At 44.9% G+C, this 15,020-nt stretch overlaps 1 protein-coding gene across 4 annotated transcripts in view; it reads right to left on the bottom strand.

The window, feature by feature from the left end:
* Positions 1 to 571: 571 nt before the first annotated feature.
* runx1 (RUNX family transcription factor 1) overlaps positions 572 to 15,020 on the bottom strand; it is a 30,517-nt gene continuing 16,068 nt past the window's right edge. For all 4 annotated transcript variants that reach the window (XM_034099299.2, XM_034099313.2, XM_034099289.1 and 1 more), the window contains 7 exons: positions 14,583 to 14,734; positions 14,394 to 14,504; positions 12,036 to 12,192; positions 8,455 to 8,559; positions 7,075 to 7,278; positions 2,529 to 2,675; positions 572 to 2,256 (listed from right to left, as the gene is read on the bottom strand). In XM_034099299.2, the coding sequence (XP_033955190.1) occupies positions 1,709 to 2,256; positions 2,529 to 2,675; positions 7,075 to 7,278; positions 8,455 to 8,559; positions 12,036 to 12,192; positions 14,394 to 14,504; positions 14,583 to 14,734 (1,424 nt within the window). In that variant the 3' untranslated portion in view covers positions 572 to 1,708. The remainder of the gene's footprint in view (positions 2,257 to 2,528; positions 2,676 to 7,074; positions 7,279 to 8,454; positions 8,560 to 12,035; positions 12,193 to 14,393; positions 14,505 to 14,582; positions 14,735 to 15,020) is intronic.

Genomic DNA, 15,020 nt, shown 5'->3' on the forward strand with positions numbered 1-15,020 from the left:
CATTAAACCACTAGAAGTAACTGTTTACCAAAGCTAAACAAGTATCCAAGCAGCAAAATATTCCATATTTGAAAATTGTTTAACTGCCCTTCGAGTATATTGTGCTTTTCTTGTTTGTTATTCATCTTAATATAAGGACATTTTGTGTCAAATGTGTGTTTTGTATCCAGTTGAAGTAATGCTATTTGTACCTTTAGGCCAGGTCTATGTCAATGTAAAAGTACTATCTAAGTGTATATAGCTTTTCATACTGTGGACTCACTGTCTGGCTACACACACTTGACCTTTATTTAGCAACTTCTGTCTGTGTCTGTGTCTGTGTCTGTGTGTGTGTGTGTGTGTGTGTGTGTGTGTGTGTGTGTGTGTGTGTGTGTGTGTGTGTGTGTGTGTGTGTGTGTGTGTGTGTGTGTGTGTGTGTGTGTGTAAACTGGCAGAGAAGGCAAGCTAGGGCTTGTCTGTTGGCCTGTAAATTCCTACAGCTTTAGGGATAGCAATGGATAGATGTGTTTGTGTGTGTGGGTTACATGGGGTGAGGATCAGACAACCAGCAAACACAGAAAAAAAAGTTGGATTATTTCCCAAGAACTTTTATATAAAACACAAATCAAAAATGTACTATCAACATGTCAGAACAAAAAGAGAAGGGGTGATGAAAACAGGATCAAATGCCGGTGTCATTTTCAGCCTTGGTTATATACAGTACAAATCGACAGTGATCACTCACACACGCACGCACACATACACACACACACAACATGCTACCAAAATGGAATAAATTAATGCATTTTACAGAACTCCATGCTGTAATGTTCTCTCAAAATATGTAGAAATCAGTGTGGTAAGGCCTGTCCATGATAAATATGTAATCAGTCAATTAAGATTTGTTGCAGTTTTTATATTTTCTGTCCAAATTTGTCTCAAGGGCCGTAATAGCACCAACAGTCTTCTTATTTTATTGATGACAATAATGGGCAGTTTTTTGAAAAATGTCAGAAGATTGGGAAGAAACAATGACAAACATAAACAGGCAATCGAATTATTTGGCATGAGCAAATCATCTCTAATGAACACCATTAATGAGAAAGTCGCTTTTTTTTTTACAAAGGAAGCTGCGTTCATCTGTCCATATTCACTCCTTTTTCTCCAGTCCTTTTCAATGTTATTTCACTGCTGTTTAAACTGGGTGCTCTTATCCCCCTCCTGGGTAAGTCATGACGAACCGTGCTCTGTGAAGTCTTTCCAAATATTTAATGTCACGAAAAAATCCAGTGCTTGAATATAAATAAAATAGTCAGCAGGTTTTAAAATTGTAGTTTACCCAAGGAAAGGTGACCCTCAACATTGTACCCTGTGTGGCAACATTTCCTCTGACCTGACTGTGATGAAACTCCACTCACAGTAGAGGTGTGTAAAATCAGTAAGGTCTAGGATGAAATCTGGGAACAACATAGATAGCAGAGAGCCACAGAAGGATGGTAAAGTCAGAAAGTATCCAGAGAGAGAGACACACACACACACGGTGGGTTTGGCGCTCTTCATGTGTAAAAAATATAAAATACCATCAGACTTCCTCATCCTTTAACCGAAATAAGAGTTATCTGTTTTTTGACACGCTTTTACATTGACTTGTGCCTCGTGTCACATCATATTTTGTGTTGGTGTGAATATTCAGTGAAGTCACATGACCAGGGAGCACCTTAAGCCTGCTTCAGTACGGTCTCCAGACGGACTCTGCAGCGGCCATGTTTGTGGGGGAGCTACTGTGGCTGGACTCCACCTCCACCCCCACTCCTTCATTCTGATTGGGCAAAGAGGGGTGCAGGAGGGAGGAGCCTGTGGAGGCGTTGGTGCACGGCGGCAGGATCCTGGGCGGGGAGCGAGAGTCGGTGCCTCCCCCACCGCCGGCCATCATTGAGAACTGGTATGATCCGGCGGTGGTGGAATAGTACAGGTGATACGGTGAGGAGGTGGACTGGAAGGGCCCGTTCTGACCCTGGTGGGGGGTGTTCGCCGGGTAGGGGGGAGGCAGGTAGGTGTGGTACCTCCCCGCTGGAGTGTTCGCCATGGCCGTCGCCATGGATAGGCCGAGGGTGCCATTGGATACGGCGTTGTGAGAGGGGGCGTAGGTGAAGGCGGTGGCTGTAGAGGGGTAGTGGACCCGGGGATCCGAGAAGCGGGAGTCAGGTAAGGAGGGGTGGGAGGTGAAAGGTCGTTCCAAGGTCATCCTGTGGTCGCCAAAGGCTGTGAGGTCAGGACCTGAGAGGGCAAAGGTGAAAGGTTACTTATACAGTCTATTCTCTCTGTTTTCCCAAAGTCAAGTATGCATCCTGGGAAAGAAATGGCCTTCCAATTACATAGGCTAGGTTACAAGTGTTCAGAGGACGCACAATAGAATTGTACCAGATAGAGTCCCAGGGTGAAGGAGAAATAGATTTGAGTATGTTTTTAACTGCTATTTAGAATATAAATGTTGCGCTCCTCTAAACAATATGAACAGACTGATCAGTGTACATGCTCGTGTGTCTTACCTGTGAGACGCGAGGACAGGTCACTGAGCGTAGATCGACCAGGCGAAAGGGGATTGGCTGTGTGGACGGTGGGCGTGGTTATCTGGCCAAGGTAGGGATACGATTGGTCGTAGGACCAAGATGGAGACGACTGCATCTGCCTGGAGTCTGGGAGAGAGAGATAAAATCATGGAGAAACTTAGAGATGTAAAGCAAATGATTTACATGTGGTTGCACAATGCTGTTCAGTGTTCACACAAGACAAGTAAGAATACAGTTAAATAGCATCAACTTTGAAGAAAGGGTGATTTTAAAAGACTTGAGACAGAGGCTGATGATAGTGAAAGAAACAGAGGAGACAGACGGAGAAGAGGAAGCAGTTAACTCAGTCTGGGGGTCGACGGATGAAAGGAAGGGCTGTGTGTGTGTGTGTGTGTGTGTGTGTGTGTGTGTGTGTGTGTGTGTGTGTGTGTGTGTGTGTGTGTGTGTGTGTGTGAGAGATATTTCATTCAATCCCCTCTTTTTCCACACAGTCTAATACATAGCACTGATCACCCACAGACTTGCAGACAAGAGTGTGTACATGTGTGTGTTTGTGCGTGTATGTGCAGTCAGACGAGGAAGCAAATTGTACACAGCAGCCAAGACGTCAATGAAGGCTTTTCAAGTCTAGCCAAGAGTTTGTGTGTGTGTGTGGTCTGGGTGGTGATGAAGGCCGGCCCTGTGCCAAGCCCCCTCCTCTCCAGGCTTCTCTCCCGGGGCACAGAGCACTAATATGAGGCAGGAGTCACCCCGGCTGGCTGCTAAGAAGTAGAAGTAGAACACAAAGAACTACATACTGTATCTGTGGCGTTTAACGGTAGGCTAATTAATGTCCGAAATTATGACACTTACCCATTTTGCCATGTGCCGTTAGTGCTAGTGAAATTCTAATATGATGAGCAGATATGATAATTCCTATGATGGATAATAATATTCCACCAAAAAGTGGATGTATGTAGCTTGTGCTGTTTTGTGCCAATTGGGCAAAACATAGGAAACGAGAACGGTGAGCCCTTGACCTGCCCACGTGTGTGTTGATTGATTGACAGCTGACACAGGCAATGGTGGTCTCTTGCTTTTCTACACTGCCATTGGATAAAAGACAAGTTTAGAATGGCAGCTGTCAATCAAATGCTGGACATTGGCATAATGGGGACACCTGTTCACCCCGAGAGAGATTGTTTTGGACATTTTAATATGAAACAATGGCTATCATGTTTTATTTAAGTTTGGTTAAAAGGTGAAGTTCAGAAGATGAGTATACATAAAGAAAAAACAGTGTGTTGTTTTTGGTCTATCTTGCATTTATGAATTACTATAATTATTTGAAGGGAAGCCGTCCGACTGAAGAAGGAGGCCTTCAGGGATTTGTTATCCCGGGGGACTCTCGAGGCAGTTGCAAGATACCGACAGGCCCGAAGGGCAGCAGCCTCATCCGTGGCCGAGGCAAAGCAGCGGGTGTGGGAGAAGTTCGGAGAAGACATGGAGAACGACTTTCGGGCGGCACCAAAGTTGTTCTGGAAAACGGTCCGACACCTCAGGAAGGGGGACGGAGGGAACCATCCAAGCTGTGTACAGTAAGGATGGGACGTTGTTGACCTCAACTGATGGAGTGTTAGGGCGTTGGAAGGAACACTTTGAGGAACTCCTGAACCCGACAACTCCGCCCTCTATGTTAGAGGCAGAGCTGGAGTATGACGGGGGATCACCACCAATCTCCCGGGGGGAGGTCACTGAGGTCGTCAAACAACTCCACAGTGGCAAAGCCCCGGGGGTGGATGAGATCCGCCCGGAAATGCTGAAGGCTCTGGGTGTTGAGGGACTGTCATGGTTGACACGTCTCATCAACGTTGCGTGGAAGTCGGAAACGGTACCGAAGGAGTGGCAGACCGGGGTGGCGGTTCCCCTTTTCAAAAAGGGGGATCAGAGGGTGTGTGCCAATTACAGAGGCATCACACTACTCAGCCTCCCCGGGAAAGTTTACTCCAAGGTACTCGAAAGGAGGGTCAGGGCGTTTGTCGAACCTCAGATTGAGGAGGAACAATGCGGATTCCGTCCTGGTCGTGGAACGACAGATCAGCTTTTTACTCTCGCAAGGATCCTGGAGGGGGCCTGGGAGCACGCTTATCCGGTCTACATGTGTTTTGTAGACTTGGAGAAGGCGTATGACCGAGTTCCCAGGGAGTTACCGTGGGAGGTGCTGCGGGAGTACGGGGTGAGGGGGTCTCTACTCAGGGCCATCCAATCTCTGTACTCCCAAAGCGAGAGCTGTGTCCGGGCCCTCTGCAGTAAGTCGGACCCATTTCCGGTGAGGGTTGGCCTCCGCCAGGGCTGCGCTTTGTCACCAATCCTGTTTGTAATATACATGGATCGGATTTCGAGGCGTAGTCGTGGGGGGGTCTGCAGTTCGGTGGACTAAGGATTGCACCACTGCTTTTTGCAGATGATGTGGTTCTGATGGCTTCATCGGTCTGCGAGCTTCAGCACTCTCTGGATCGGTTCGCAACCGAGTGTGAAGCGGCTGGGATGAGGATCAGCACCTCCAAATCTGAGGCCATGGTTCTCAGCAGGAAACCGATGGACTGTCCACTCAAAGTAGGGAATGAGTCCTTACCCCAAGTGAAGGAGTTCAAGTATCTCGGGGTCTTGTTCTCGAGTGAGGGAACAATGGAGCGTGAGATGGGCCGGAGAATCGGAGCAGCGGGAGCGGTACTGCAGTCGCTTTACCGCACCGTTGTGACGAAAAGGGAGCTGAGCCAGAAGGCAAAGCTCTCTGTCTACCGGGCCACTTTGGTTCCTACCCTCACCTATGGTCATGAAGGATGGGTCAGGACCCAAAGAACGAGATCGCGGATACAAGCGGCCGAGACGGGTTTTCTCCGCAGGGTGGCTGGTGTCTCCCTTAGAGATAAGGTGAGAAGTTCGGTCATCAGGGAGGGACTCGGAGTTGAGCCGCTCCTCCTTCGCGTCGAAAGGAGCCAGTTGAGGTGGTTCGGGCACCTAGTTAGGATGCCACCTGGGCGCCTCCCTAGGGAGGTGTTCCAGGCACGTCCAGCTGGGAAGAGACCAAGGGGTAGACCTAGGACCAGGTGGAGGGATTATATCTCTTGGCTGGCCTGGGAGCGCCTTGGGACCCCTCAGTCAGAGCTGGTTGATGTCGCCAGGGAAAATAAAGTTTGGGGCTCTCTGCTGGAACTGCTACCCCCGCGACCCGACCACGGATAAGCGGGAGAAGATGGATGGATGGATGGATATAATTATTTGTTTATGGTCGTCTAAGTCATGACTTTTGATATTTCGGACAGTAAAATGAATCATAGCCAATGGTTGACACACTTTTCAGATATCTTGGATGCTTCAAATTCTGACAGTTACTGTATACATTTGATTTTTTTTCTCACAGTAGCACTTCCTGCCAGCTGACTCTCATTTCCTCCTTCTGGCATGACTTGCTTCCTCACCCACACACATACACACACGTGGCGTCACTACCACTAAGGCAAAAGAGGAACAGATAATGCATTTTGGTGGTAGTGTATCCACGGCAACCGCAACACACACTCACACATACACACACCTACACGCGCGCACACAGACCACAATGGATCTTGCTAAAACCACAAGGAGGAACAATGAGGTTTGATGCATCCTGAATTCACAAGTTTGGGAAATACATACACACGCTTTTTGACGTTGATTAAATGCTGGAAACGAGTCAGTTTGAATCCGCTCTAAAATGTAATTAGATTTAAAGATGATAAGTTAGGTTTATGTTAATAACATTGCTGCTTAACTGAGCATTGATGAGTGTGGATGCATGGAGGCAGCTACCGGCCATTAAAGAAACTGCAGTTTAAGGCAAATCCCTGGCTTTCCGGTTATCAGAAAGTAGGGTTGGGGTTGGGGGCAACCTAAGAAGGTCATACATTCTGACTATTCTGAGAGTCATTATTATGATGCTTATATCATGCAACCAGATCATTTCCAAAGAAGTCCCTTGCACAGCTGTGCAAGTGTTGCTTCCAGAAAAAGATGAACTAAGTGAGTGTGCTCATCACACAGGGTTTCTGAGGAATCATAAATAAATAACTTACTTCTCTCTGCATCTATGTATGTTAAAGATTGTTTGGGGAACATTTCTTTCGGTGCTGCTATCTATCAAAACAGTGACCATTCAAGTTTCTACAAAACTAAGCAACAGTAAATTAGTTTCCATGGAAATAAATCTCTGATCTATCTGTGAATTCCCTGTCTTTTAAAAGAAGTCTAAATTCTAGCCTGATGAACCAGTCATACTTTATATCCGGGGTCTAAGACTACAACGTATTTAGATGTGTTAGTTTAGCAACTCTAGCTTAGCTCAGTTTGTATTGATAAGAAAAGTTGTTTGGTTGTTGTGTTTTTGCTTTGCCTGAAGTCAATTCATCCCTGAAAGCCTAATTCTTGCTCTGTACAATATGGTAAATGGCAATTCCCTTAATTTCTTGATTTGGGCTCATGGATGTAATCCCTTTAGATCTCTTACCAGCAGTAATCTGAGCGTGTGCAGGGCTGGAGAAGGCGGCAGAGTTGAGCGCTGCAGACTGGCGGCTGTTGGCGGGGTGTTGATGGTGATGGTGGTGAGGAGGCGTCAACCTCATGGAGCTCCGTCTCAGCTGCTCCAGCTCCGTGAGCCTCTCGGAGAAAGCCAGCGTTCCGGGTTTAACTTCATCCATCTTCTGACGATGACCTGGGAGGAAGAGATGACACAAATCTGTCAAGATAACCGGTGGTCAAGTTAAAATATGAAGGTCCAAAGCACCAACTTTTTCCACAATTGAAAGTGTATGGCAGTGTCTTGAGAACTAAGTACAAGTAGAAAGTGTTGGCCAGTACTTGGAGAGGTGCCAGTTCACCTTCTAGGCACTGCCCTTGAGCTATAATACCTGCCCACAATAATAGGATGGCTTCAATGCAGAGGCTCAATTTCACTGTGTGCGTGGTGCTGTGTGACGATTGAACATGGATTTGTTTTCAGTCCTCATTTTCCGTTCCATCAAAATATGAAGAGGTGATTTGTCAGCAGATGACTTCCTGCGTGTGTTATGATTACATAATATAAGGATTACAGTAACAGCTACAACCCAATGTCCCAACATTGTTAACACACTGTCTGCTAATGCGTTCGGAAATCTGACGATGGGCGCCGCATAGGGGTCTGACTGTCTCCCTGTGTGTGTGTGTGTGTGTGTGTGTGTGTGTGTGTGTGTGTGTGTGTGTGTGTGTGTGTGTGTGTGTGTGTGTGTGTGTGTGTGTGTGTGTGTGTGTGTGTGTGTGTGTGTGTGTGTGTGTGTGTGTGTGTGTGTGTGTGTGTGTGTGTGTGTGTGTGTGTGGTGGTCTGTCACGCTGTCTGTGGTGTTGGCTGCACTTCAAAGCAGTGAGACTGAGATCCAGTTACAGGCACTTCCTCCCAATGGGGGAAGTGTGCATGTGTGTGTATTTATACTGAGTGTGTGTGTGTGGCGAGTTAGAGACGAGTGATGGTTATTCACAGCTGAGCGGAGCTGGCAGGAGTCTTCCTCTCTTTCTGTCACCTCATGTCGTATCTGAACACCGTCGCTCAATTCACTCCTAATCAAAGCAAACTATAAGTATTTGTGTTTATTATTAAAAAAAATAGGTTTTTCTTCTTCTCTGCCTTGAGAATTCCCCATGTGTCATCACACAGGAACTCAGTGTTGCATCATCCTTATTGACTCACAAACCGAGAGTCTGTCTCTATGGATTACAGTCTTCTCTGAGTATCTAGCTTATAGACTACAGGATATGCATCAAAATGTAAAACGTTCTGGGGACCCACATGTGAAGCCTGTGGGTCCCCACATGTTATAATCTGCTGTGGAGAACATTGTGATGTGTCACTCACGTCTTGGCTCTCGGGGGCCGTCCACTGTAATCTTAATGGCTCTCTGGTACGTGGCCACCTGAGGAGGGTTGGTGAACACGGTGATGGTCAGTGTGAAACTCTTCCCTATGAGAGAAAAAGGAGAGGCAAAGGGGAAGAAGACAAGAGAGAGTATAGATGAGAGGAAGAAAGAGGAAGAAAAACAGGGAAGGAAAGAAGTGTTTATTAGTACTAGTATATTTGTGTATGTGCGGACCCTGATGGGGGGGGGGCATTGCCAGACACAGCTTTGGAAGACACTCACTCACTTTTGCTTGCCACACACACACACACTTGTTTTATGCCAGGGGCCCGGAGTAAAGTTACCACATGCAGACAGTGTGATGCCACACACACACACACACACACACACACACACACACACACACACACACACACACACACACACACACACACACACACACACACACACACACACACACACACACACACACACACACACACACACACACACACACACACACACACACACACACACACACACACACACACACACACACACACACACACACACACACACACACACACACACACACACACACACACACACACACACACACACACACACACACACACACACACACACACACACACACACTTGTTGGTAACGCCAGGTGTTACTCTCACTTCTCTCTCTCCCTACGTATCAAATAGCAACACAAGTTAAGGAATATGAATATAACATTAAGGTTGTTATAAATTAAAACATCTGTTTTCTTTACTTTGTTGCATAACAGCCATTTTTTTTACATTTTCGATAAGGACCATCGTGTCGTAAATGCTAAATAATGCAGCTGTGCCAACTTTCCACACTTGTAAAGTCCCTTCACGAATATTATGAACAATTTCACAGTGTTATAGTGACTGATAGACGTTTAAACTCATAGATCAAATACTTAAACTCATTAGTATATGAAGCAAGACGCCCAAACCAATGCTGCCCTTTTTGTTGTCTGACTGAATGCTCAGATGGTGTCCTGTCCTTAGTGCAGGTTGCTTACAGAGAGAGTTTACAGTAAGAGAAGGTGGCTGATAGAGAGACACAGGAGGAGGGAGAGAACAGCTGAAGTCTGTGTGTGTTATGTCTATCAGCCAGCCGGTGGCCACACACACACACACACACACACACACACACACACACACACACACACACACACACACACACACACACACACACACACACACACACACACACACACACACACACACACACACACACACACACACACACACACACACACACACACACACACACACACACACACACACACACACACACACACACACACACACACACACACACACACACACACACACACACACACACACACACACACCACAAAGGCGTGTGTATCTTGACATCAGTGTTTTTCAGGCCTCTATAATCACCTCTATGTCATCCACTGAAGATAAGAGCGAATTTCACAAGGTGTGTGTGTGTGTGTGTGTGTGTGTGTGTGTGTGTGTGTGTGTGTGTGTGTGTGTGTGTGTGTGTGTGTGTGTGTGTGTGTGTGTGTGTGTGTATCGCATCGTGTCAGGGCTTGCTGAGTTGGGGTTGTCCAGTTTTACTCATAATCATTCGATCAGACGAAATCTCTTGTTTACCATCTTCAACAAAGCAACATCAGTGTGTGTGTGTGTGTGTGTGTGTGTGTGTGTGTTTGCAGAACACATACTGATATCTGCATATCACGTGAACATAATCTGTTTCCTGCCACTAATAATCCTATACAATTATATTCCTGAGTGGTATGGCAACCCCAAATCCAAAAATCCCCCAAACCATCGCCTTGATGTTAAAACACCAACATATAAAACAAAAAAAATCATTTCAATGATAGCACTGTCTGAGTAACATGCAACAAGACAGACCTTCAAACTCGTAGATCTGTGACTCAATCAAGTTTCCTACATTATATCTCCTAATCTCATCAGTTCCTGAAGCAGCATGCCTACAGCAACGCACCCTTTTGTTTGATGCACCGCTGTTACAGTTTGAGTAAAGGTTGTTATGTTTTTTAGCTAAGTCATTGTGTGAAAGCATTATAGATGTAACCTATAGGCATCTCAGTGCAACAGTGCATACGTACGAATGAAAATGATGATGCAGCCTGTGTCATGCGGTTTCTCATATGTTTTCTCATATGATGTTTCAGCCTACTGCCAATGTGTGTGTGTGTGTGTGTGTGTGTGTGTGTGTGGCTCATGTGCAACCAGTTTTCAGTCTCTCTTTTAGTTCCTCTTTTAAACAGGACAGTCACTTTTCTCTTTCACAACATCTCACCCAGTGTGAACACACACACACACACACACACACACACACACACACACACACACACACACACACACACACACACACACACACACACACACACACACACACACACACACACACACACACACACACACACACACACACACACACAACACACACACACACACACACACACACACACACACACACACACACACACACACACACACACACACACACACAGCTACTATAACCACCAAACCATTCTTTGGGGTTAGCCGCTAAGCTAACCCTCACCACAGACAGTTGATGACCGTTTGGAGGTTTTGGTGGAGAAGCTGCTCCACGTGTGGCTTGTTATCTCATGATACATGCAAATGATTCACTGTTTCCTCCACAAATCATGGAGGAGAAGCTCCTGAAACAACCCAGGACCAACGTTAGGACTCAGTGTTATACAAAAACACATGTACTTGCCCGTGTTACTTTTTTTAAAAGAATATGCTCTTATCATTAACAAATTATTTTAAATAAATATAACTCGAATATATCGACATTTTTAGTCCAAATGGATGAACATTATCATGTATAGAATAATATGAAAATGTTATCATTTAAATTATTTAAATTCTAGTGGCACATGAAATACATCTAAAAAAAATCTTTATTAGCAAGTTACTCATAACAAAAAGAAAAGTGAAGAATGTAAAGGGTTCAGTTTAAAATATGACACATGACAGTTTCTCTCCCTCTTGTGTTGCAGATGTGAGTTAATAACTCCAAAGAAGATCACGTTTTGTATCTTAAAATACTGTACTCATTGTCCTCTGTGCGCTTACATTTGCATCTAAACAAATGTTCACTCCTCAACTTTCTAAAATTTGAATTGGACTGCACATGAATCATTAATGTGTGCTAATTTTCCAACAGCGGCATTGTGGAATCTATCAAATATTGACAGGTATTCCATATTTCCATTCAGCAGCATGGGGAGTACTTGTCATTTTGATACGTGTGTTAGCAGAGCTTGTGTACACACTGTTTTAAATAGATTAGTGGGGACATTTGCCTGCGACTGATTTAGTGTAACTGTAGTAGTGTGTCCGTTGAAGAGAGAGGGGGGGGCATTAAACGGGGAGTTACGAGGAAGTTGAGACAACACCGTTTTTATTCACATTTACTTCCCCTAATGTATCCATGCTGTGTTGTGTAAGAGTTTGAAGCCCCATCCCACTCATATTTGGGTCAATGGCACTCGTGTGTTTGGTGTGTGTGTTTGTGTGTGTACCTCTTCCGCTGCGGCCCACAAAGCGCAGGTCGTTGAATCGGGCCACCTGGTTCTTGAGGGCGGCCGTGGCGTTACGAAGCTCAGCGGAGAAGTTCTCGTCGTTTCCCGCCATCACCGTAACCAAGGTGCCGTCAGGGGTGTCGCCAAGGGCAACCACCTAGAGACATGGAAGAAAATTGTCGGACAGTTTGAGATGTCTCATAGAGGATATTCTGAGTTCATACATGTGTTGATGGTTTAAAACTAAAAGAATGATATTCAGTTTCACTCGTACTACAGTTCCCATCATGCTTTTAGGGGATAGAAGCAGATAGTGACCTTATGTGCTGCACCCAGGCCCACAGACACACAGATGTACACACACGCACAAGCAACCACACACACTCATACTACGATATATATGGAATCTGCACACACACACACACGCACAAACAAACACCAACACATGCACACACCCAGATAGATACTCAGACACAGAGAAGCGATAAGCTTGACTACCTCAAAACTTCATGAAAAAGTTGCAAATGATGGAATAAAGGTAAATGATTCTCCGTATGTGTAACATGTAAACATGAAACGTTCCATGCACTAGAGAGCACACTGTCCTCCTCCACACCTCCAGCAACATTTCCATACGAGCGCTGATCACACCGTCCGTGTGCAAATGAGTAACAGACACTCTCCTCTCTGTCACCTGAGCTAACGGCTCTGTTTTTAATCACGTATTGCTATACCCATGTTCTGTATGTCTTAAGTTCTTTGGTATGAGCTGAACATTTGCTGTGCTGATGATGACAGTGTTGAGCTGATCTGGAGTGGAGTGGTGGAATTAATGGTGAGTGGGGGTTTTAAAGAAACAGTTACTCTGGGTTTGAAAATGAAAATACAAGTCTTGGCACAAAAATATTTCATATAGGAGAACTGAAAGAGGAAGAAAGAACACACACACACACACACACACACACACACACACACACACACACACACACACACACACACACACACACACACACACACACACACACACACACACACACACACACACACACACACACACACACACACACACACACACACACACACACACACACACACACACACACACACACACACACACACACACACACACACACACACACACAGGAAAAGGCCAGTGTGTGTGTGTGTGTGTGTGTGTGTGTGTGTGTGTGTGTGTGTGTGTGTGTGTGTGTGTGTGTGTGTGTGTGTGTGTGTGTGTGTGTGTTCTGTGAATACAAAGAAATTAATGGTTGACTTTTTAATTCATTTCTAGTTTAGTTTTAGGAAGTTATCAGATTCTGTTTGCTAGTTTCATATTTTAATACATTTATTTTGTGCACCTATTGTGTGAACAGTTCTCTGTATAGTATAGCTTTTTATAGTTTTCTGGCTGTGTGTGTGCATCATAACAATCGTCCATTATCAGTAAGAGGCAGTGACATCCGCTCATGACGCATAATGCACCAAACACACACACACACACACACACACACACACACACGCATGCATGCATGTGCGAACACTAATGCATAAAAGTCAATAAATCAATCAGCTGTGTGTTCTGCGGCTAAAAGCTGCTTTTCCACAAATGCATTTTGTCTCAAAGTGCAGATAAACTGTGTGATAAGCACACACACACACACACACACACACACACACACACACACACACACACACACACACACACACACACACACACACACACACACACACACACACACACACACACACACACACACACACACACACACACACACACACACACGCACACAAGAGGGAATACACAGCCATGATATATCTAATTATTATTTTTCTCATAGGAAATAGTATAAAACCCAAACAATCGTCAAATTGTCGTCTATGTATGGAGAGAGCTTTACATGAAAGGAATTGTAATAATGTAGTATATTATAAAACGAAAATAATTGTACGGAAAGATCTTCCTACTTTTAAGTGAATAGACTATTTAAAATACTACTTTTTATCGAGGAATACAACTAACTTAGCAACCTAACGGTCTCTTATTCTGTATGTTTATATTTTATATTGTGTATGCGATTGTGATATATTGCTCTGGTATGTATATATATGTATGTGTTTACTGTTGTTTGTATGTTGATTTTCCATCATATTTTATGTTGTATTAGTTTGCAACGCCTTGTTTACATGCTGCTGTAACAAATAATTGTAATAATCACATAAAACTGGGATCAATAAATGACATCTAATCTAATGTTTACTGTGTGGCGGTTTAATCTCTAACAAATCGACATGTTTTATCATACCTAATAGGTTAAGGGTACTGTTGGATGCAGCAGTGGATTGGGTGGAGGTACCCACCTTGAACGCGATGGGCAGGGTCTTGTTGCACCTCCAGTGTGTGGGTAGCACGGAGCACAGGAAGTTGGGGCTGTCCGTCTTCACCAGTTCCCCCGGATGATCTGAGATCACCTGAGAGGACAACGGAGAGCCGTGAGGGACATTTACATCACTACAACAGATATTAATAAGGAGTGTGTGTCAGCGTACCTCCACCATGCCTCGGTCAGCCATACGAAGTTTGCCCACCAGAGAGGCCCCGCCTCCGGCCTCCTGGGCGCCCAGGGGCAGGGCCTCGGCCATCTTCCCCCCCGAGGCGAGGGTGGTGGAGGGGGGGGTGTAACGCCGGCCGGGGGCTGGGTCTGAAACAGAACACATGAGTTGGTTATTCTGCTCTTAATATCTCCATGATGATCGATGGTTGAATACAAATATTTAAATATCTGAGAAGGAGACTTCACAGTCCTCTCAAATATTCTAAGGATGTATTATAATATGCACAATAGCAGTATTTGTTGTTGCTATAGGTCACAGAATCCTCCAATGATGTAATGTACAGGAATTCCAGGAATAATAAATATGTATACATATAAGATATGTGGTCTATTATAGTGCATATTTAATTCAATACTGTATATTTATACGGTG

Source organism: Pseudochaenichthys georgianus, chromosome 2 (assembly GCF_902827115.2).
Source record: "Pseudochaenichthys georgianus chromosome 2, fPseGeo1.2, whole genome shotgun sequence".
Taxonomy (NCBI): Eukaryota; Metazoa; Chordata; class Actinopteri; order Perciformes; family Channichthyidae; genus Pseudochaenichthys; species Pseudochaenichthys georgianus.